Source organism: Chelon labrosus, assembly GCF_963514085.1.
Source record: "Chelon labrosus genome assembly, chromosome: 15".
Taxonomy (NCBI): Eukaryota; Metazoa; Chordata; class Actinopteri; order Mugiliformes; family Mugilidae; genus Chelon; species Chelon labrosus.
Window position 1 is genome coordinate 27,830,808 of NC_140348.1, and position 22,971 is coordinate 27,853,778.

General features: G+C 43.0%; 1 protein-coding gene across 3 annotated transcripts in view; it reads left to right on the forward strand.

The window, feature by feature from the left end:
* The window catches only part of slc30a6 (solute carrier family 30 member 6), a 56,611-nt gene extending 39,508 nt beyond the window's left edge, over window positions 1–17,103 (forward strand). The window contains exons 10-16 of one of the 3 annotated variants that reach the window (XM_084561728.1): window positions 3,596–3,644; window positions 12,041–12,160; window positions 12,538–12,640; window positions 12,731–12,778; window positions 13,519–13,587; window positions 15,423–16,083; window positions 16,981–17,103. In XM_084561728.1, the coding sequence (XP_084417854.1) occupies window positions 3,596–3,644; window positions 12,041–12,160; window positions 12,538–12,640; window positions 12,731–12,778; window positions 13,519–13,587; window positions 15,423–16,043 (1,010 nt within the window). In that variant the 3' untranslated portion in view covers window positions 16,044–16,083; window positions 16,981–17,103. Of the gene's footprint in view, window positions 1–3,595; window positions 3,645–12,040; window positions 12,161–12,537; window positions 12,641–12,730; window positions 12,779–13,518; window positions 13,588–15,422; window positions 16,853–16,942 lie in introns of those variants that run through there. The other 2 variants (XM_084561727.1, XM_084561726.1) reach the window with 2 other exon arrangements.
* The last annotated feature ends 5,868 nt before the right edge of the window (window positions 17,104–22,971 follow it).

Here is a 22,971-nt window from a genome sequence, read left to right on the forward strand (position 1 = left end):
GGAAGTGGAATGAAATGCTGGCTCACTGCTCTGTTGGTGGATAAATCACAAATGGCAGCAGGGGGATCAGAGGTTAGCCTCTTCCTAATTGCAGAAATCAGGAAATTATATAAAAAAAACAAAAACACATTTAAGATTAGGGATGTAACGTTTTTTTGTTTATCCCATCCCGATCTTTTAATATTGAGTATCCGTCGACTGGATTCAGTCCAATAAATCTTTCAGTCAAAGTTAATGTAGTGTGGAGAGGGTAGCTGGTACCTTGTGTTCTCTACTCCAGAAATGTTCTGGTCATCCAACGCTGCCATAAACTTCCTAACCCTCTCTGGAAGATGTTTCTCCTTGACGCTGTCTCCAGGAAACTTTTCTCTTCTTTTAAACGTTCAGTGTTTGTTGTTGTTGTTTGGGTGCAGCTCTTCTTCTTCTTCAGACGTCCATCTTCTTCTTTCAGCTTCTTCTACTCTTTTTAGTTTCTTCTTCTTCTTTTTCTTTTTCCATCTTCTGACCTCCTTCCTCTTCTTCTTCTTGTGTTCTTCTTAATCAATCTTCTTTTTCTTCAATCTTCCATCTTCTTCTTTCAGCTTCTGCTCTTTTAATTTCTTCTTCCTCCTCCTCCTCCTCCTTTTTCTTCTTCTTCCTCCTTCTCTTCTTCACCTTCTTCCACGTCTTCTTTTTCTTTTGTTCTTCTTAATCTTCTTGCATACCGACTTTCCCTCAGGATAAATAAATGTTTTTTTTTTGCATCCTCTTCTTTTAGCTTCTTCTTCCATCTTCTGACCTCCTTCTCTTCCTCCTTCTTCCGTCTTCTTCTTTTTCTTTCGTTCTTCTTACATCATCTTCTTAATACGTGTTCTCCATCTTTTAGCTTCTTCTTCTTCTTCTTCTCTCTTTTGGGGGGATTTTTGGCAGCGTTGATGCTGGCCAAGCTCAACTAAAAGAAGAAGAAGAAGTTTTGATGCTAGAGGATGTAGTTCTGGTTTGTAGAGAACCTAAAATAAATAACTACCAAAGGATTTTAAAAATTCCTGTCTCGTCCCGGCTCCCATCAAGAAAAGCCGTTTTAATAACGGGCGTAAAGGCGAAGCGTGGCTGGTCGTTTTAATTAGGAGGAGCCAGAGACCAGTTTCAGACTTCCATGCTGCTCCACAGAGGGTAGAGCGGGTCAGTGGTGACCCCAGGACATATTAACCTCACTGGATCTCAGTCTGCTGCTAATACATTCAGACTGAACACAGCGCTGGTCTGCAGACAATAACATCCACACATTTATACCTGTGGGAACAGATGAAATAAAAACATGTAGGGACAGTTTAAAGAGACGGCAGTTTTGAGGACAGAGACGAAAGGTCAAACCATCCCAGCTGTTCATCCTCCCCTCTACTACTTTATCTGATCCCTTCTGTCCTAGGTCCTAAAACGTAAACACATTAAAGATGGACGATGGATGGAGAGGAAGGGAGGGAGAGAGGAAGGGATGGAGGAAGGAAGGAAGGAAGGAAGGAAGGGGGGAAGGGAAAAGGATGAAGGGAGGAGGGAAAAAATGAAGGATGGAGGGAGAGAGTGAGGAAGGGAAGAAGGGAGTGAGGGAGGAAGGGAAAAGGAAGGAAGAAGGGAGGAAAGGAGAAAGGAAGTGGGGAGAAGGAAGGAAGGAAGGAAAGAGGGAGGGAAAGGAGGAACGAAGGAAAGGAGAAAGGAAGGAAGGAAGGAAGGACGGAGGGAGAAGGAAGGGAGGGAGGGAAACAAGGAATGAAGGAGGGAGAGAGTGAGGAAGGGAGGAAGAATGGAAGAAAGATAAGAAGGAAGGGAGGATGGAAGGGGGAAAGAAGGAGGGAGGGAGGAAGGAAGGGAGGGAGGAAGGGAGTTGGATAAGAAGGGAAGGAAGTTAAACATAAAGGAAGGAAGAAGGGAAGGAAAGAAGTTAAAGATAAAGGAAGGAAAAAAAGAAGGGAAATAATTCAGGTAGGATGGAAGGTGGATAGGAAGGAAGGAAGGAGGGAGGGAGGGAGGAAGAAAGTTAAAGATGAAGGAAGGCAGGGAGGAAGGTGGATGAGAGAGATGAGGTTGAGGGAAGAAAGGAAGGAAGGAGGAGGATAATAAGAAGGAGAGACGTTCTCTGGTCTGAGCTGAGAAGAGTCTCAACATCACTTAACATCTGACATTTAGGAGAGAAAGATGAAGGAACAGTGTGTCTCTAAGTGCGTTATGTAATCATGTTGAGAGCCAGGGGGCAGCACACAGATCATAAATAAGTCACTGCATTAAAATGTTTGTTTAGACTGACTCACCCTGCTAGCTAAACAAACAAACACACAAACAAACACACAAACAAACACACAAACAGGATGTGATGTGAAGGCCTTTGACCCCAGGCTGAGCCTCCAGGCTGAGCCACGTCCTCAGACATTAAAGGTGAGACAGAGCAGCCCAGCGACAACACTTAGCTTAGCTTAGCTTAGCTTAGCTTAGCTTAGATGTGTTTATCTCCTCTTCATGAAGGAGGCCGCTGCTTTTAATCACTGTGTTCAGAAACTAAACACAAGCAACACGTCTTGACAACAGGTTGGTTTAAATATAGAAAGAGGAAATATTTATAGCAAACATCAACAACTTGGTCTCTGTCTGTGTTGCTGAGCTCATGTGTGTTTTTACCTGGGACGTCCCCTAGTGACACATACAGTATTATAGTATTATAATATTATAGTTGTTCATAGTTTCTCTTTAGTGTTTGATTCATTCAGGTATTTCAGCAGCTTGGAGAACTTTCAGTGTGAACACACAATGAGTCCTGGTTCATTAAACACCTTCACATCTGGATCATGTCCTCTAGTCAACAGCTGTTCATGGTTCTGATCCAGCTTCCTTCCTTCCTTCCCTTTCCTTCCTTCCTTCCTTCCTTCCTTCCTTCCTTCCTTCCTTCCTTCCTTCACTCCCTCCTTTCCTTCCTTTCTTCTGTCTCTTTCATTCTTTATTTCCATTATTTCTTTCCTTCCATCCTTTCTTTCTTTCTTTCTTCCTTCCTTTTTCATTCCTCCCTCCCTCCTTCCTTCCTTCCTTCCTTCCTTCCTTCCTTCCTTCCTTCTCTAAAATCAATCAGATCTTAACATGTGAGAGTCTTTCCATCTTGTTCCAACATCTGGATCATGTCTCCAAGTCAACCAGCAGCTGTTGATGGTTCTGATCCAGCGGTAGGTAGAGATCCATTAGAGACAGCAGCTGCTACAATATTCTACTGACCACATGATGGCGCTGCTGATTTACAGACACACAAACTGAGATCAGATCTCAAGTGCTGGCTGGGGACGCATGTGGAGACTTGATTCACATTTGGTTTAAACTCTTTTGTTGTTAAAGAGAACAGTTGACTTCCTTCCGTTCATCTCGTCACAGTGATTAAAGGCTGCTACTGTCAGTACCATAAATGTTAGTAATGTGCAGCATTTCACAATTAACTTTAAACCGTTTCAGCTTCAGAAGGACACGTTGTCTGAAACATTAAAGGCTAACCCTGCTAGCATGCTATAGCTAACCGTTCCAGGTGGAGCTCCACCTCTTTTTGGTTCAGTATTAATTCTTTCCCTCTCTCTCTCTTCCCCAGCGGCCAGCAGCAGTTGGCTTCAGGAACATGTTGCAGATCTGAGTCGAAGGTAAGTTACATCAACATGAGCTCATCCTCCGTCTCCCCCGTCCACCTCCCCCCTCTCTACCTCCCCCCTCTCTCCTCCATCAGCATATCTGGGTCTCAGGTTGGAACAGGAAGGATCAGCTTACACTGACTCGACACACAGCGATGGTAAAGCTACCCATCCTGTCTTACTGCTTATGCTGTGTATCCAGGTGTGTGTGTGTGTGTGTGTGTGTGTGTGTACACAGGTACATATGGGCTTCTACTGAGGTCAAAGGTCACCCTCGGTCAGTGTGATGGCTGAGAGGTCGTAGGGTTGTGGACTGGGGCCGTTATCGGCTCATTGATTGATCTTCTCAGAAACAGCTGTGGGATCGTTTTTCTTGTTGTTTCCCAAAGAGGACAGCCCAGTTCAGGGGTCAGAGGTCACGGGTCTCACAGGTAAAGCTACACCTAATCCATATCTGAGTGATCACCTCTCAGGTGTGTCCAGTTCAGTAACAAGAGTCTGTTCCAGTACAGAATGAGCTGATTTAAATCAAGCTCATGAACCAAACAGCAGCTGGTCTGGAGTCTCTCTGTTGGGAACTGATTCTGCTCCAGCAAAGATCTGCTGCTCCAATCAGATCGTTTGGGGGCGGGGCTTAAAGTGGTGATGGACAGGAGAGTAACAGTAGTCGTACACGTCACCTGAGAGACGTGGAGATGAAATAGTTTACAACTAAATGTCTCTGATTGGTTGGAGGACGATCCAGCTGATGCAGAGCTATTTTATTTTCTCTGTATCTGTTGAAACCCGCCTCATTATGAAATCCAGATATTTCCATACTCAGATTAAATTATAAAAAGGATTCAAGATCCAAAACTCACTGATTGGATTTAAAAAAAAAAGTCTGAGGACAGAGAAGAGCTGAACAAAACCTAAGACACATGAAAGATGAGAAACTAGATGAGAAGATGGAGGAGACGCCACAAACCTCTGGAACCAATGAAAACAGTCATTTGGAGAAAATCTCTTTCAAAACGTCACTAAATAAGAATTGATTCAGGAGATCGGTAGCCAGCCCTGGTTTGGACTCTTCTTCAGATGAAACAAAACTCCTGAGTGATCAGATTAAACTGATCCAAGCAGTAATGGTGAGGAATAGTCCAAGAAAAAGAATCTGAATGACAGTAATCGTTGGCTGCAGCTTTACTTCTGTAATTTTATTATGTAAAATGTTAGTAAACGTTCCACAGTCACCAAATAAAACCAGATGAGCCAGGCAGAATGTGTGGAAACAGAACCGTATACCCAGATTATCTGGTAGCAGATCTCCTCCTAAACCTTCAGAACCTCTTGCAGCCCAGATTACCAGCACACGGTTTTATTTTCACCATAACTGTTGGCGTCGCTCTGGTTCCTGCCTCCGGTTCATGTTTTTTCCTGCTTGGCTGCAGATGAGCTGAATGTCCCTCCACTGACAGTTTCTGGACACCTGATATTTGTTGGTGGAAGATGATTCTTTGCATCAAATTCTGTTGACGTCAAGTGTTTTACCTCGAAGAACTGCAAACGTTTTCTGGTTCATGCAGATTTCTTTACCAGTCAGGCTCCTGACAACCATGATAATAGAATTAAGTTTAAATGTAGGACTCAGCTGACCGTTGTTATTACCAGAAACTCATGGATAGAAATACAGAAATGCACTTTTGTATATTCTCATAATTATTTTTAATACTGGTCAATAGTAGCTTGTTTCATCTGAAGCATCACAGGCTCCATTAACATCCTGGTCAATACAATCAGAACTGTCCTTCTTTAATTATCTTTAATTATCTTTAATGATCCAGATTTTACAACAAGCTGAAAAGTATATCACTCACTGAAAAACACTAAGATTTATTTTTCTGTTTTTTTGTTATTTTTGAATAAGTCTTTCTTTCCTTCCTTCCTTTTTTTCCCTTCCTTCACCGATCCATCTATCCATCCTTCCTTCCTTCCTTCCTTCTCTAAAATAACCACCATCATAAATAAATCAGATCTTAACATGTGAGTCTTTCCATCTTGTTCCAACATCTGGATCATGTCTCCAAGTCAACCAGCAGCTGTTGATGGTTCTGATCCAGCGGTAGGTAGAGATCCATTAGAGACAGCAGCTGCTACAATATTCTACTGACCACATGATGGCGCTGCTGATTTACAGACACACAAACTGAGATCAGATCTCAAGTGCTGGCTGGGGACGCATGTGGAGACACATTTAGATTAAGACCAGGTGGATGGACAGGTGTTTAAAGCTGTGATCACGTAGTGTCCTGGTTGGATCTATATTCTGATTAGAACATCTCTCAGTTCATCGTGACTTGTCAGGTTGAATGAATCGTGTTCTTCACAACTTCATTCAAGTTTCTCCAACATCTCCAAACTCCGCAAACTCATCTGACGCTCGTCGTCCTCCGTCGTGATGAATATTACATCCCTCCGCTCCCTGTTCCCGACATCTGAAGTGGGCGAGGTTTAAAACATATTCACACACAAACACACACATTCACACACTCTCTCTCGCAGTCAGCAGCTCAGTTGTTGCGGGTTACTCGGAGCGACAGCCTGGAGAGAGTTGTACAGCAGAACTGAGCTGTGATTGGCTGAGAGGGCAGAAGTGAACAGGACGTCCCAGCCTAGTTTCCACAGAGAGAGAGAGGGAGGGATGCTCTGTGTGCCTTCGTACAAGCGTTTTTGTGTATGCACGTTTGCCAGGGTAATTGCTCGGCTGTGTGTCTTTTAGTGTGTGGGTTTTTTGTTGCTCCCTGTCCCCACTTAACCTCAGCCGGGTCTGGGGGCCAACTGGGTTATGTAAAGCCTCCCGCTCTGTCCGACTCACCAGCCAGAAGCCTGAACTCCAGCTCTGTGTGTGTCTGGGGGTGGGGGGAAGGAGGGAGCTGATTTAAAAGAAGAAACATGTTGTCCTACAGAGAAAGGAACATTTATCGTATTGAGACTGACCTCGTAATCATGAGAATATCTCCGCTCAGTTGTGCATTTGCAGATTTTAGCTGAGGTCGCATGTCCGCCTACAGTTGTACGGGCAAGCATGTGTTAGCTTTGAAGTGACCGTGCATATAGAGGTTTGTCTGGGGTGTTTTAAACATGTGGAGCCTCAGTGTTTGAGTTTTGTTCTTGGGGGAGCAACAAGATTGCAGAAGGTTCATAGTCGAACATCCTTTGAGGAGGGAGGAGGCCTTATGCAAACGTCTTTAGGTGGTTCATCTACACCTGAGGAGGCGTTGAACTTTATTATTTATAAGTTATTTAAAGCTTAACTCGTAGTAGATGCTTTTATTTATGTTTCATCATTAGACGTTGTTGGTTCAAGCTAATGCTGCCACATGAGGTAGATTATGGTGATGGAGGAAGCCTTTTACAATATAATAATAATAATTTCTTAAGCACTTTTCAAATCAATATTACAAAATGCTTAACAAAAACATTAAAATCATAATTTTTTGAAAAACAGGTACATAAGAAAACATTAATAAAAATCAAAATTGCAATTAAAATGTAATTAAAACTTAAAAAAATATCAACCCAGCTCAAGGGCCACAACATAAAGTGGAGACAGAACAAAAGAGTTAGAAAAATAAAGTTTTATTTCATTAGGTTATATAAGAGAGAAAAAACAAGCAATGAGAATCCTGTTTTCAATCCTTGAGTATTTAACTCTAGAGTTTGGTATCGCTGCTAAAACCCAGAGGCTTTTATATATTCAGTATTTTTATTAGGACTGTCAGTACATTAAAATATTTAATTACGATTAATCGCACGATTTCCGTAGCTATTGTGCGATTAATTGGGGATGGGTAATGCTATTTATTTCCCGAATTCATTCAATTCCAATTCACAAGGTTTCAACTGGATTCATGTAGAGATAGATTGATAGAGATAAATAGGTGGTTGGCCAAATCAGTCATAATTAAAATGTTGTAATGTCGTGCAATATCATGCGATTAATCGCCCAATATCATGCGATTAATCGCATGATATTGGGCGATTAATCCATTTAGAGGTAGATAAATAAGTTACAAGACTAATAAACCATTAATAAAATGTTTAACACCAGAATCTACAGACAGTTGCCTCTAATTACATTTTTACAGCATAAATGACATTGCCGTATTTTGCAGCGCTTCCAAAAATTACATTTCTGCAGCTGTCACCTGACCCACGTTTCACATTAATTCTGATGAGTCGTTCAGAGCCAGTTTGAAGACGTTTCTGTTCATCATCAGGTTCAGTCTGGAGCGACAGTGTTTGTTTTATCCCCTCGGCTTTAATCCTGCGCTCTCTGTCTGGATGAACACAAACACACAAGGTCACATTTCAAATTATTTCAATGCATCAGCAGGGATTATGGGAACGCTGGGATGTTCATCCTCAACTCTCTGTTCTTTCATTTGTTCTTTCTTGTTTCTGGCATCATTATGTTCTTGGTTCTCTTTCCGTTTCAGTGGATTGAGGAAGTCATAGTTTGGCAGTTTGATTTATGCCATCGCACTCACACTGAATTATTGAACTGAAAGAGTCTACAGATGTTTTATATTTTATCGTTCATCTCTCAGTTTTTAGATAAATTAAGAGAAACACAAACATTTTTATTTTCCCTGGTGGCTCTTAATGTTGTGACTCATTGCTGAGTTGCAGGCTTTGGGTTTGATATGAACACACAGCGTCCTGCAGTGAATCACAACATGTTCTCATGTATCCCACTAACATCACTGCTGCTGCTGTCATCCCCGTCCCAGCAGTCCTTCCATTATTCACCGCTGCAGGATCTGTCTCTGCTGTCCACTTCACAAGACTCGCGCTTAAACCCGACCGTCGCAATATCACAGGAACTGATTTCCTAAATTACTAAATGACGTTTTCATAATTGATAACCTTTGATAGTCCTGTTTACAGATCTCCTGCTGCTTCCTTCCTGTGGTGAGGCTCTCTGATTGACATGTCTGGCATTAATTATATGTTGACATCCATGTCACTGTCGTGTTTGGAACATTATCTGGTGACAAACACCTCACGGCACCTAGTGCTCCGCTTCATGTTTGTGACGGTGCTCCATGCCGTCGACTGAGGCGGCTTCAGAGCGCCGGCTTTTGACGTATCGGAAATTCAATCTGACACTCAGCGCGGGGTCGATCCGCCAGGAGATGCATTCATTGACCCGTTAATCTCTTCCTGGAACTCCAGGCCCAGCGTACAGGCTCACCTCACTTTGGGTTTTTTGGGGGAACGTTTGAGAGCAGCTGTAGATGTCTGTTGGTTTGGTTTTACCTGCAGAACCACTTCAGTTCTGAGATGTTGGTGGGTTTCCTCACATCAACTGCTTGCTTCAGGTCCTTCCACAACATTTCTATTGGATTAAGGTCAGGACTTTGACTTGGCCGTTCCTAAACATTCATCTTGTTCTTCTTTAACCGTTCTTTTGTAGAACCACTTGTGTTCTTGGGCTCGTTGTCTTGCTGCATGACCCAGTTTCTCTTCACATTCAGCTCATGGACAGATGTCCTGACATTTTCTTTTAGAGTTCACTGGTAGAATTCACAATTCATTGGTCCATCAATGATGACAAGCCGTCCTGGTCCAGATGCAGCAGAACAGGCCCAAACCAGGACATTAGCACCCCCATGTTTGATGGAGGGATGAGGTTCTGATGCTGGAATGATGCAGTGTTGTTTCATCTCATTTAAACCAGAATATTCTACTTTGGTCTCATCTGTCCACTAAACATTGTCCCAATAGTCTTCTGTCTTGTCCACATGATGTTTAGAAATGTTCTTCTTGGAGAGCAGTGTCTTTGTCCATCACACCATGGTTGTTCAGTGGATTCATCAACATTAACATCAGCCAATGAGAGAGAGGCCTTTAGCTGCTTAGAAGTTCCCCTGGGTTCCTTTGGGACCTCTCAGACTATTATGGAGTGATCTTTGTTGGTGGACCACTCCTGTGGAGGGGAACAGTCGTCTTCAATCTGTCTGACTGTGGATTATTTGTGGGTTCCAAACTCCTTAGAGATGGTTCTGGAACCTTTTCCAGCCTGATGAGCAACAACAACTCTTTCTCTGAGCTCCTCAGAAAGCTCCTTTGTCCACAAACATGTGTTGTGAAGATCAGACTGAGACAAATCCCTGATTTATTGAAACTAAACCAGGAACTGAACCACACCTGAGTCTCATTACATTGATGGAAACACTTCTGAACACATGGACTCTGATTTAATCCTAGAGGAGGTCCTCTCTGATATGTAATATTGGCTCATTTTAGTCTCATGTCTCTGGTTCATGTGTTCATTGGGTTCTTTGTCAACTTTCAAGACTTGTGTGAACATCTGTTGATGTTTTGCTTAATTTTTATGCAGAAATATAGAAAATGGTGAAGGACGTACAAACTTATGTGAGTTATGTAAAAGCTAAATTATTCTGACCAACGTTCATGGGGGTCAGTACTTTTTAAAGGCGCTGTGCATCAAACATCTGTTGAAGGAAAGCTAGATTATTTAGTTTGGTCTCTGTTGTTTCCATCGATGCCGTTTCTCTGATTTAAATCGACCATAACTTTGACTTTCAGGATTAAAATGTAATTTTCTTGTGTCACAGCAAAAAATGGTGACGACCAATGACAGGATGAACTCAGCTGTACAGGCTGTTCTTATATCTGCAGACATAAGTCGCTTTAGTTTGATCCAGTGGTCGTAATACTGAACGTTTTATCTGTAGCGTACATCATTTTAAAACATCTATACCGACGTGTGTCCTCGTGTGATCTCCTTCAATTAAACCAACAGCGGCCGAGTCCTTTTGATTAAATCTCAGAGCTTTCAGATCATTTGATCTGCTGCAGAGTTTGATGGATACGTTAAAAACAGTCAAATAAAGAGAACACCTACATCTTTACAACATTTCTCCCAAAACATCCCTGAGCTCAGTCGTCTACAAATGTCTTGTTCAGTCAGGAAACAAAAAAAATATTTCATTAACAAATCACTAAACTGGAGAACAACTGCATATCTAACACGATGAATCATATATTTGTCTTATATTACTGGATGGAAATTATTCTTCAGTTCTGATTATTTGTTTGCTAGTTTTTATTTTTTTCATTTTATAGCTGTAATTATTTCACGTTGAGTTTCGTCGAATCGTTTTCCTTGAAAGAGGATCCGACGTTTCTGTCTGGACGGAGGCGGCTTGAGCTTTTGGACTCGGAGCTTAAACAAACACAACATGAAACAAAACAAGAATGATCCCATCAAGTCCAGTTCAAGTCCCCTAAAGTCCATTATGATGGTGTGATCGGGTTAAAGGCCTAATCCTAAAGACAAACATAAATACAGGAGGGAGGCGTTGGCTGAGGGAGGAGGAGGAGGAGGAGGAAGGCAGTTTATCTGCATTTCACATTTTTCCAATTTATTCATGTGCTTTTTAAAAAAATCTTTGTTGACTTTGCGCCCACAGGTAAAATCCTAAAAGAAAATCCAACACATTAATGATCTGTGTCTCTGCTGAGTTGATTCTAGTTCAGATTAGTTTCTGGTTTAGTTTGGTTCTCAGCTCCAAGGCCAGAATCTTTTAAGAGGCTCTCATTACTAATGAACAGACATCACTGATTCATGTGATCATCTGACCCCTAACCCCCCCCCCCCCCCCACATTGTTAAGCGACCTTGGGTACTATGAAAGGCGCTATATAAGTCCAAGCTATTATTATTATTATTATTATTTCTACTAGTGGTTGAATGAATGAGTTAAACTCCTCTTCCTCAGATCAGCCCTGTTGAGTAGGTGGTCTTTAATGTGACCCAGGACTCATTGTGTGTTCACACTACCAAAGGAAGGAGGTCACATGTGTCCCAGGTCTTGTTCAGACCATCACATTAACATCCATCCTGATCTGGTCTTGTCTCTAGAGTCCAGGTTAAACAGGTCCAGGTGTGAACACTGATCTGGTCTCTAGAGTCCAGGTTAAACAGGTCCAGGTGTGAACACTGATCTGGTCTCTAGTCTCCAGGTTAAACAGGTCCAGGTGTGAACACTGATCTGGTGTCAGTCCACATGTGGAGGTGGTCTGGGACACATGTAACCTCCTTCCTTTGGTAGTGTGAACACACAATGAGTCCTGGGTCACATTAAAGACCACCTACTCAACAGGGCTGGACAGTTGTGACTCATCTTAATGGTCTTTGGTCTGTGTCAGGTGATGTGTGTTTATATTTACGAATTTATTTTTACTTAATTTCTGCCCGTTTAAATTATTTTTTTTTGTCTGGAGATGTTTCAGCGGGAGGATCTGGAGGAGCTCATGTGGACTAATCCTGTTTTTGTTGTGTGTGTGTGTGTGTGTGTGTGTGTGTGTGTGTGTGTGTGTGTGTGTGTGTTTGTACAGTTTGTGTGGCATCGTCCCAGGTCTCAGCAGTGTGCTGCTGCCTCGTATGAACCCGTTCGTCCTGATCAACATGGCGGGAGCTCTGTCCCTCTGCATCACCTACATGCTCATAGAAATCAAGTACGTATTCATTTATGTCTCCATGGGCTGGAGACGTGTCTCTTTAAACAGCACGGTGAGGAAATGTCACATGTTTATGGTCAAAACTTCCTGTTGTTGCTTGGAACTACGTTTGTATTTGATTACTAATTTAATTCTCCTAATGTTTAATATAAAACTATAAAGTGTCCAAAGCTCCCTGCAGGTCATCACAGACCTGTTGTTATCAGCTCGTTTTTGACCAAAAGTCCTTAAAGTGTCCCAAAGAAGTCCATCATCTAAAGATTCAGTTCATGTGATTTTGATCGAACCATGGAAGGTTGACATTAAGATGATTATAAAGTTAGAGAGGTTGTTACTCTTCTTCCGTTCATCTTCTTGTTTCCTCTTGTGTTCAGTAACTACAACGCCGTGGACACAGCGTCGGCCGTCGCCATCGCTCTCATGACCTTCGGCACCATGTATCCCATGAGCGTCTACAGCGGTAAAGTCCTGCTGCAGGTAAAGACCACAGGTTCTCATAGTGTCACATTTGGACACTCTCAGCCTGTGATGATCGTTTTTATTTTTCTCCCTATCTCTTGTCCACAGACGACGCCGTCTCACGTCATCGGACAGCTGGACAAACTCCTCCGTGAGGTGAGGGACTCTTCTGTTTTACTATAAAATCCAAAAAATTGTTGCGTCCAATAAAAGTCGTTTAGTAGCTTAAATGTAGATGAATAGTTTGACCCTCCTGTTATCTTAAGTGTTTCTCCATAGTCGTGTAACAGGTGTTTTAATTAAAGAGTTATTTAGGTAGTCAACAAACAAAATTATTTTTAATTAAAAAAAAATAAAAATATTAGATTAAAACAGTTAATCGCGATTAATCGCACATTTTTTTAAAATTACTTTTAAATGAACATTGAAGGGATATCTTTCAAATTTTCAACATCCGAGTTAACAAATTCATGAAAATGTATACTATTGTTGTTGTTGGTGGTGGTGGTGGTGGTGGTGTTGTTGTAACCACAAACTAGATTAAGGTATCTCTGTTGTGATTTATCCAGGAATTAATATTAATGTGTTCATTTCAACAGCCCCAGTAGAAACTAAATTTGCAGCTAAACAGTCTCAGTTGGTTAAATTAATGTAGATTACAGTTACTACAGGATATAAATCCACTACTTTGTCAGATACAAGATCAAGATCAGCTTGATAGTTTAGAAATGATTTGACTCATGAATTAACATTAATATATAATTAGGCGTCTGGTTGGTTGAGCCAAACGTCCAGACAGAGAGAGACGCTTGAAGAACGAGATGATTGGCAGCAGATCCTACATGTTTTCTTTTTGACAACCTGATTCTTAATTTCTCCCCTCTGTGTCCGACCAGGTGTCCACTCTGGACGGAGTGTTGGAGGTTCGCAACGAGCACTTCTGGACCGTTGGTTTTGGATCTCTGGTATGTTTATGATCAGTTACACTCTGTAACATGTGGAGCCGCTGGATTTGAAGCTTTTCGTTGAGATGTTCATCCTCCAGTTAGTTAGGTTGTATGTTGTCTCTATGTATGTCTCTTCCTCCTTCGTCCCATTCGTCCTTCTCCATCTTCTGTCGGATCGGAGCGACGATCTTCAGGGATTCGTTCATCCAGACGAAAACAAATAACAGCTGAGGTCTCAGGGAGACAAACACAAATCTGTCTATTTGTCTTTGCCGTAACACCCATATACTAAATTTAAATTGAAGCAAACGTTTGCAACTTCAAGGTTGAAGGTTTTCCATCCCGTCTAAAGCCTTTGGTGATTAATTGCCAAGTTGGATAAAGACATATAAAATGCAGGGTGGATGCTTATTTATTGGGATTTATTTAATATATAACCAATAACCAGTTAAAGTGTTTGCATGCTGGTGTTCAGGAGGCTGCCTCTAGGTGGAGCAGTGTCTTTACATTCGCCCTGATGCTGTTTTTATTGTTGTTATTTATGCTATCGATGCTGCTGCTCCTGTTGTTGTCGTCCCTGATGTCTCTGCAGTTACACAACTGTTGGTTGTTGGCCCACTGCTAACAGAGCAGCTGTCCAAACTGATTTGACCCTCTGACTGCACTCCTGCCCCACGGGCCGCCTGGCTGGGTCCGTGTGTGTCTGTGTGTGTGTGTGTGTCTGTGTGTCTGTGTGTGTGTCGTTCTGTCCTTTCTAGGTCTGAATATTCCCAATATAAAAATCAGGAAACAAAGAGCTCAGTTTAGTGTGTTCTGGACAGAATTGAGAAGATAAAAACGTTAAAAAATAAATCAGTTTTAAATCATTTTTAATTAGATGAATAATGGCCATCACTCGTTCATTCAAGACGACATGAATATCAATTTAATCCGATCTGACGAAGTTTCTGCAATTTAAAAATATTCCAAAAACGCGTTTTCACTTTGTCATGCCGTTTTTAAAGTGTAAACACTTTTTTAAAAAAGCCTAAAAAGGGTAAATAATACGTTCTGAAGCTGGGAAATGACTTTGTAGAGACCAGGTCTGTCAATAGATTAAAATATTTTATCGCGATTAATCTCAAGATTTCCATTGTTAAATAAAAACTTGAGTTTGAGCCTAAAAATAACAACAACAATCTCACTTAGTGGCTTTAATACACATTAATAAACACTTCATATTATGAAATTATCAGGACTGTCAATAGATTAAAACATTTAATCGCGATTAATCGCAGTATTTCCATTAGATTAAACATATTGGTAGGGATATAGACTAAACCAACAATTTATCGACACAGTGTGAAAATTTATTTTACAACTAGTCGTCATGTGCAACCTGTAAATTCATAAATTAGGATTTATTGTTTTTTATTATTATCTGTCAAGAAATTTAATTGTGATTAACTGCATGATTTCACGTGATTAAATGCAAGTTAGTCAAATTTTCTTAAAATCTCTTTTGTACGTACCATGAAAGGAATATTTTCCCTGTTACATAATAAATAAATGGCTATTTCTCAAAGCAAGAAGTTCAGATGGATATCCAAGCTAATGTGGTTAGCTTAGCTTAGCACACAGACTGAAGCAGGTAAAAACAGCTAGCCTGGGTTTTTATTTAACTAACTATCTAACTGGACTTGAATTATTTCCACTCACAGTTTAAAGCTGAATCTCAGATGGTTTATCGGTCGAAATTAAAAACTAACTTGTTCAGGAAAAATTTATGAAACAAAATGAAAAGTCTCAGGAAAAGACAAACCCCTTCCCTTCATCCTGACGTCTCTAAATTATTTGTGCATGTTGTGTTTCAGGCCGGTTCTGCCCACGTTCGAATCCGCCGGGACGCCAATGAGCAGCTGGTTCTGGCCCACGTCACCAACCGGCTGCTGCCTCTCGTCTCCACGCTGACCGTCCAGATCTTTAAAGACGACTGGGCCCGACCCCTCCTCACCGGCACCCTCTCCTCCTCCTCCTCCCCTGCTGCTCCACCTCTGGGTCATGCTGAAGGCTACGCCTCCTTCTCCTCCTCCTCATCGGTGCCTCCTCTGATGTTGTCCTCGGGAGGAGATCTGGACCCGCTCACCTCCACTCCCTCCAAACCCCTGAGCCCTCCTCCTGAGTTCTCCTTCGACACACCAGGGAGGAACGTGCAGCCGGTGGTCCTCCCAGCTCCGGGACACCACACCCACAGGCCCTATGGAAGCCTGGGAGTCTCTTACGGGACGGGCCCCTACTCAGGGATGCTTGGTCAGGGACTAGCTCGGCCCGGCGCGGGGCTGGGACTCGGCGTGCAGGGCCTGGGCCCTGGGTTTGGACTTCCTTCCTCTCAGAGCTACAGAACTGCCTTCACAGGGTCGACGGCGCCACCACTGCGGTTTGGACCCAACAACCCTCTGGCTTCACAGTCCCAGTACAGACAGTACCGACCGTAACTGAACTGTTTCCGTCTTTTCAGATACTTGAACGATAAATGTGAGCAGTTTATACGTGAAGGTCAACATTTGCTTTAGTTTTTGGTGTGAAGTCTCCTCACGGAGCCTGGACCGGCTCTAGAGGAGACCAGGACTACGCCGTGGTATTTATTTTGGTGACTGAGGGACCAGGACGGGGTTGGATTTAACTTTGACGCAGGTTCTTGAGAAAACGTTGTGGGACGGAGCTTTAGAGCTCGGTGTCCTCTGATCAGACCAGCCTGACCTGAAAGTGTTGACACATGAAATATCTTTTACTTTGACATCTACGGTACCGCAGCTTTTTGACTTTTGGGATAAAACTTAAAATAGTTTAATGTCTGATCTGACGTCGAAAACATTCCTATTTAGAGCATTATTTGTATATTCTCCTCATTATATTTAGTTTAAATCAGGAAATTAATTGAAAGTTGGTGAAAATGGAGCGTTGAGATTTTCAGTTTGCCTTTATAAAACAACTTTAAACGACTTTACCCTCAGGTTTGTGTCTCCTCATTTTGTTTTGTGCTACTTTCCTCTAAATATTCTCTAAAATCCTGAAGTCAGAGTTTGAGGACTGTGAATAAAATCTGTTTTATTACGACATGACGGAGGACGTCCTGTAGAGAGCGTTATTAAACCCTCTGAGTGAATGTTTAACGGGGATGGATCTTATTATTATTTGATTTGATCTGAACTCATTGACAGGTCCCAGGTTTCTTTTCTCAGAACGTCCAGTAAACCAAACACATGTTGATCTGTATTCAGGGTTATTAAAACGTCTTAAAAGATTTTTTGGTGCTGATTTAATGGTTGTTTGGTTTAATGATCCTTCAGCTCTGTACAGAATCACTGTTGATGTTTTTTATTTTAAATCTCAGATCTGCGTTAACGTCTGCTGAGTCTCTCCTCCCTCAAGGCTTCATGGGAAACCTCCTCATGGTGTCCTGACGTTGACCCGCTGACCTCCCGACCTCTCGTCATCTCTCCACTCAGGTACTTCACGGTGGACTGAAGGGACTTGTAGTTTTATGGGTCACGTCTATTCTGTGTCTAAGAACATTTCAATTCTCAGCGTTAAATCAGACTGGACTCCATGACTACTGAAACTGCTGCAGAGAAGGAAAACTTGAATGTAAAATAGTTTGTAGAGACTTGAAAACATGGTGGATGTTTTCAAGTCTGAATATATGTGATGATGGACAGAACTAGCCTAGCGTAGCTAAGTAGTTATCAGAGTCAGTTCTGGTAACATCTGGATTTCATTACGACGCGTTTCAACGAAAAAAAAAAAACTTTGCACCAATTTAGTTGTGAACAAATTCAACATTTTAGTAATATTTGTAATTAGCTTCCTAGCCTCCCAGCTAGCACTAGCCCTTCCTAGCATCCTAGCCTCTTGACTAATAGTAGCTCCTCCTGACGTCCTAGCCTCCCAGCTAAGAGCAGCTTATCCTAGCTCCCTAGCCTTCCAGCTAATTCTAGATACTTATAGCTTCGTAGCCTCTCCTCTAATTGTAGCTCTTCCTAGCTTTCAAGCTAACACTAGCTCTCCTTAGCTTCTTAGCCTCTCAGCTAATTGTAGCTCTTCCTAGCTTCCTAGCCTCCCCGCTAACACTAGCTCTCCTTAGCTTCCTAGCCTCCCAGGTTCTGGCACATCGCTTGTCTCCCTGAAATCACAACCTGCAGCGTCCTGAGATATTTGGTCTCGTCCATCGTAGCGTCTTCTTCCGTCAGTCTAAATGTTGACCAGTTCATCTGAGCTCGTTGTTAACAGAGACACAAACCGAGACCTTTCCAGATGTCGGACCACAGCGATGATTTCAGGCGTGAGGCTGCTTGCATAATAACAGATGACACACTTTAGCAACTTTGCCACAACTGGTCATTATTTTGTCCCCTGCGATCACGTTAGTCTTTGGGCCCTGCAGTCCGCCGCCCTCGCGTCCTCATCGGCCCAGAAAATATTCAGACGAATGAGCGGCGCTGCAGGCCGTGACATGAGGCTCAAGTGAGGAGACAGCTTTGAGTCCTCAAGAGTCGAAATGTGTCGGGACGCCAACGGACTCCTGGCCCGGTCACCGAGGGACCCGCCTGGTCCCCCAAAACCCACTAATAGACCCCAGTTTGTCTCCTGGGTTGGTTTACATCAAACGAGGGGGAGCTTTTGGGGGGGGGGTTGGGGTTAGTCCGATAATGAGCTGGATGTTCATTGGCTTATGTCCCAAAATGTGATGAAGATGCTCCAGACTCATTTAATAGAACATTTCTAGTAAATGGCTCCTGTTTCCAAGAATACGAGTCCATGCCTGTTTCTGATTGGGCTACAACTGACTAATGTATTTAACTTAATCTGCTGTTGGATCCAGAAATATTCAAAACTGAACATAATTCCTTGGAGTCAAAGGTTTTGGTTTTCCCGGTTTGGGCCCAACACCTCCAGGATGTTTTACGCCAAGAAAACTGAACGTTCATTATGAATCTGAATCAAAGTCCAGACTTATTGATGAATCCTCCTCCTGCACAGGAAAATGAAAAGCTTCATTTTCAGTTCACGTTTCCTTTTTTAATGAATGTTTGAGATGTTGCAGTCAACAGGCTGTAAACGTGTTTCCCTCAACACTCAGGATCCTGTTTTAAGTGCCTCGAGTGAAGTGAAGAATTTCATTTCCTCTCCAAAAGAGGATAATCCGTCCTTTTTTTTTTTTTTTTTGTTCCGTGGCTTTTGGATGAGATTTCCAACAAACAATCAAAGAAGTACTTTGCCCTTTGGAGCTTAGCGGGGGCTTGTGGTCCCCGAGCGTTGGATGTGCTCAACAGCCCTAAGCCTCTGAAAAAGGTCCCCTGGCATTTTGAAGTTCATATCGGCGGTGTTTGTATTAGTGTTGACTTCACGTGCTTGTTACAAAACAAAGAGGCCTAGAGCCGCTGTAATCTGGGATGAAAATCCTCCTGGACGAAAATGAACGAGATCCTTTCTGGGTCAGTTCGACACAAACGCTTCACAACCGCTGCCCCGGCTCAAAGGTCACCTGACGAGGGAGGAGGTACCGAGTTAATGATGTGTTGTAGGTCTGCTGCAGTTATCAGTGACAGGAGGAGACCTCCCTGAGGGGCCCCCACCGGACTCACTTTAAAATATAGCAGTGACAGTAGGAGACCTCCCTGAGGGGCCCCCATCAGACAAACTTAAAACTACGGCAGTGGCGATGAGCTAATGTTTCAGTAACAGTAGGAAACCCCCCTAAGGGCCCACACCTGACACCGGACAAACATAAAACTACAGTAGTGGCAATAGGAGACCTCCCTGAGGGCCCCCCATGTGACAAATTTTAAAATAAAGCAGTGGCAATGACGTAAGATTTCACCAACAGTAGGAAACACCCCTAAAGGGCCCCCACCGGACAAACTTCTAACTATAGCAGTGGCAATGTACAAGGTTTTCACTGGCAGACCTCCCTGAGGGGCCCACCGGACAAACTTTAAACTATAGCAGTGGCAGTAGGAGACCTCCCTGAGGGGCCCCTACCGGACAAACTTTAAACTATAGCAGTGGCAGTAGGAGACCTCCCTGAGGGGCCCCCATTGGCCAAACTTAAAACTTTGGCAGTGGCAATGAGCTAAGATTTCACTAACAGTAGGAAACCCCCCTAAGGGCCCACACCTGACACCGGACAAACTTAAAACTACAGTAGTGGCAATAGGAGACCTCCCTGAGGGCCCCCCATGTGACAAATTTTAAAATAAAGCAGTGGCAATGACGTAAGATTTCACCAACAGTAGGAAACACCCCTAAAGGGCCCCCACCGGACAAACTTCTAACTATAGCAGTGGCAATGTACAAGGTTTTCACTGGCAGACCTCCCTGAGGGGCCCACCGGACAAACTTTAAACTATAGCAGTGGCAGTAGGAGACCTCCCTGAGGGGCCCCTACCGGACAAACTTTAAACTATAGCAGTGGCAGTAGGAGACCTCCCTGAGGGGCCCCCATTGGCCAAACTTAAAACTTTGGCAGTGGCAATGAGCTAAGATTTCACTAACAGTAGGAAACCCCCCTAAGGGCCCACACCTGACACCGGACAAACTTAAAACTACAGTAGTGGCAATAGGAGACCTCCCTGAGGGCCCCCCACGTGACAAACTTTAAAGCAGTGGCAATGACGTAAGATTTCACTAACGGTAGGAAACACCCCTAAAGGGCCCCCACCGGACAAACTTCTAACTATAGCAGTGGCAGTGTACAAGGTTTTCACTGGCAGACCTCAATGAGGGGCCCCCACCGGACAAACTTAAAACTACAGCAGTGGCGATGAGCTAAGATTTCACCAACAGTAGGAAACCCCCCTAAGGGCCCCCACCTGAAAATAAACTATTAACTACAGTAGTGGCAGTAGGAGACCTCCATAAAGGGCCCCCACCAGACAAACTTTAAACTAAAGCAGTGGTACTAGGTTTTCATTGACATTTGGGGACCTCCATGAGGGGACCTCCATGAGGGGCCCCCACCTGACAATGTTTAAACTACATCAGTGGCAATGAGCTATGTCCTGGATGGTGTGTCAGTGTTAAAGCTTCTAGAGACAGATCTGAGACGTGTGATCTGTTCCGTTGCAGCATCTTCAGTGTCAGGATGTTAACGATGTCAAAGGTCACATGAGGCTCCTCTGTGCCAACTGGAGCAGAAAACATGTGGGCGGGGGCCCGGGGACCTCACCTCCAATCAGCTGGCAGAGGCAGCATACATATGTGGTCACATGACGTCCGTAAGAAGCAGTTGTGTTAATCGGCGTGGTGTTGTGTAACGCTGGCGGGGAACACTGTGTTCAGACCGGCGGGGATCACTGCATCTGTTTACAGCAACCTGCAGATTAGATCAAACCTCACACTTCAAATAGAGACTAATCCACACAACACACACTAATCCACAGAGTCCACGCTGAAACACTCAGAGTCAGAGCTCTGATTACGGAGGTGGTGTTTAGCATCAACCGACACACTTCACATCCAACAGCTGTTCTTTCAGGACGACGCAGACATCTTCTTCCTCTTCAGTCGGAGTTTGATTAAAAATCTCCATCTAAAGACGCCGTCGCACTGGACGGAGGCGTCAAAGTCGTCTGGACTCGTTGTGTTTGTAGAAGACGTTTCCTCCAAGTGTTCAGCTCTAGATGACTGATGGAGAGTTTAGGTTTTAATCACCTGGAGGTCAAAAGGCTAGAGTCTGTTATCAGTCTCAAAGGTGTGAACTGTTCGGGTACTGTTTGTCCCCGAAATGTTCCAACAATGTTTGGACCAATGCGAAAGTTGATCTAGTCTCACCTGTCCGTCTCTAAGTCCCTGTGTCCACACCTGTTAGTTATTTTAGAGAAGGAAGGAAAGAAAGAAGGAAGGATTAGTTTCTAGTTTAGTTTGGTTCTCAGCTCCAAGACCAGAATCTTTTAAAAGGCTCTCATTACTAATGAACAGACATCACTGATTCATGTGATCATTTCTACTAGTGGTTGAATGAATGAGTTAAACTCCTCTTCCTCAGATCAGCCCTGTTGAGTAGGTGGTCTTTAATGTGACCCAGGACTCATTGTGTGTTCACACTACCAAAGGAAGGAGGTCACATGTGTCCCAGACCACCTCCACATGTGGACTGACACCAGATCAGTGTTCACACCTGTGTTTTAAGATGGACACTTGTGATCTGATCCCTCAGGTCAGATGTTAACCGTGATGACAACCCTTCCAAAAGACTCCGGGAACAAAAGTCTTTAGTGTGGTTTTATTTTCTACCAGCTTCATCTTTTTATCTGACTTGCTTCTTGTTCTGCAGCGTGGGTGCAGCGTCTGCAGGGCGGCGCCGTCGAGCTGAACTTGAACTGGGTCTGGTTTGATGTTGATGCTGTTTGACGTCTGGCTGCCTCCTCACTCAGCCACAGTCCAACACAGAGCTTCACTTCCATTAACAATGCATGGAGAGAGAGAGAGTTTGGCTTCTTGATCCTGACGTTACTGTTTCTCTTATTATTATAATATACTCTCCCCGGCCAGTTCATTAGGTACACTAGAGACTGAACCTCCATCCATGACTGTTCTAATGTTTAAGGCTGTAATTCAACTGGACGCCTAAAAGCTGCTGTTTAAATTCAACAAAGGTTCCTAATAATCTGCTCAGGATCAGTTTGTTAACGAGAGAACAGCCTCGTTAAGAACAGACACTTAACGAGCTCATTTGTTTCCCAGAGTTTGCAGAGATCAGCAGGTTAATGAAAAGGTACCAAATTTATTAAAAGAATTACTCGTATATTATATTTTATTATGTCATGAATCTAAATCCTGTTTCATTACAAGATCATTTATTTTTGAGTATTATTACTATTTTATTGTTTAATTCTAGGATTTATTGATCACAAATTTAGATTATAAAAGTCTTGAAACTTATCTTTTTGTTCCTGTTGTGTTAGGTTAGGGAGCGCTACTATTAGCTAGGAGGCTAGGAGAACTAATTAATACATCGTTTTATGTTGGCCGACAAATCAATGAAGTCTTTTCATCACCACTCATGTTGAAGCGACACAACGAAGGAGAGACAAATCTTTGCCCCGAGCAGAAAAACTAACTGGAAACAGCTGAGCTGTTAATTCACTTATATGGATGCACTCTTTACAAAAAGATCAAGAGAAGGTCAATAACAGTTTGAAATGTGTTTCTGCTCCAGTGTCTGCCATTAACAATAGGTGAAGTATCGACAGTGGACGGATGGATGGACAGATGGGTTGGTTGGTTGGTTTAGCAGGAACACACAAAGGGCAGCAGGGTTAGCTGTGTTTCCATACAACAGCAAACTGCCAGAGGGGTGAGAGGGGGATGGGGTGTCTGAGTAAAGGAGAGAGAGAAAGAGAGAAGAGGTAAACAAGGCGG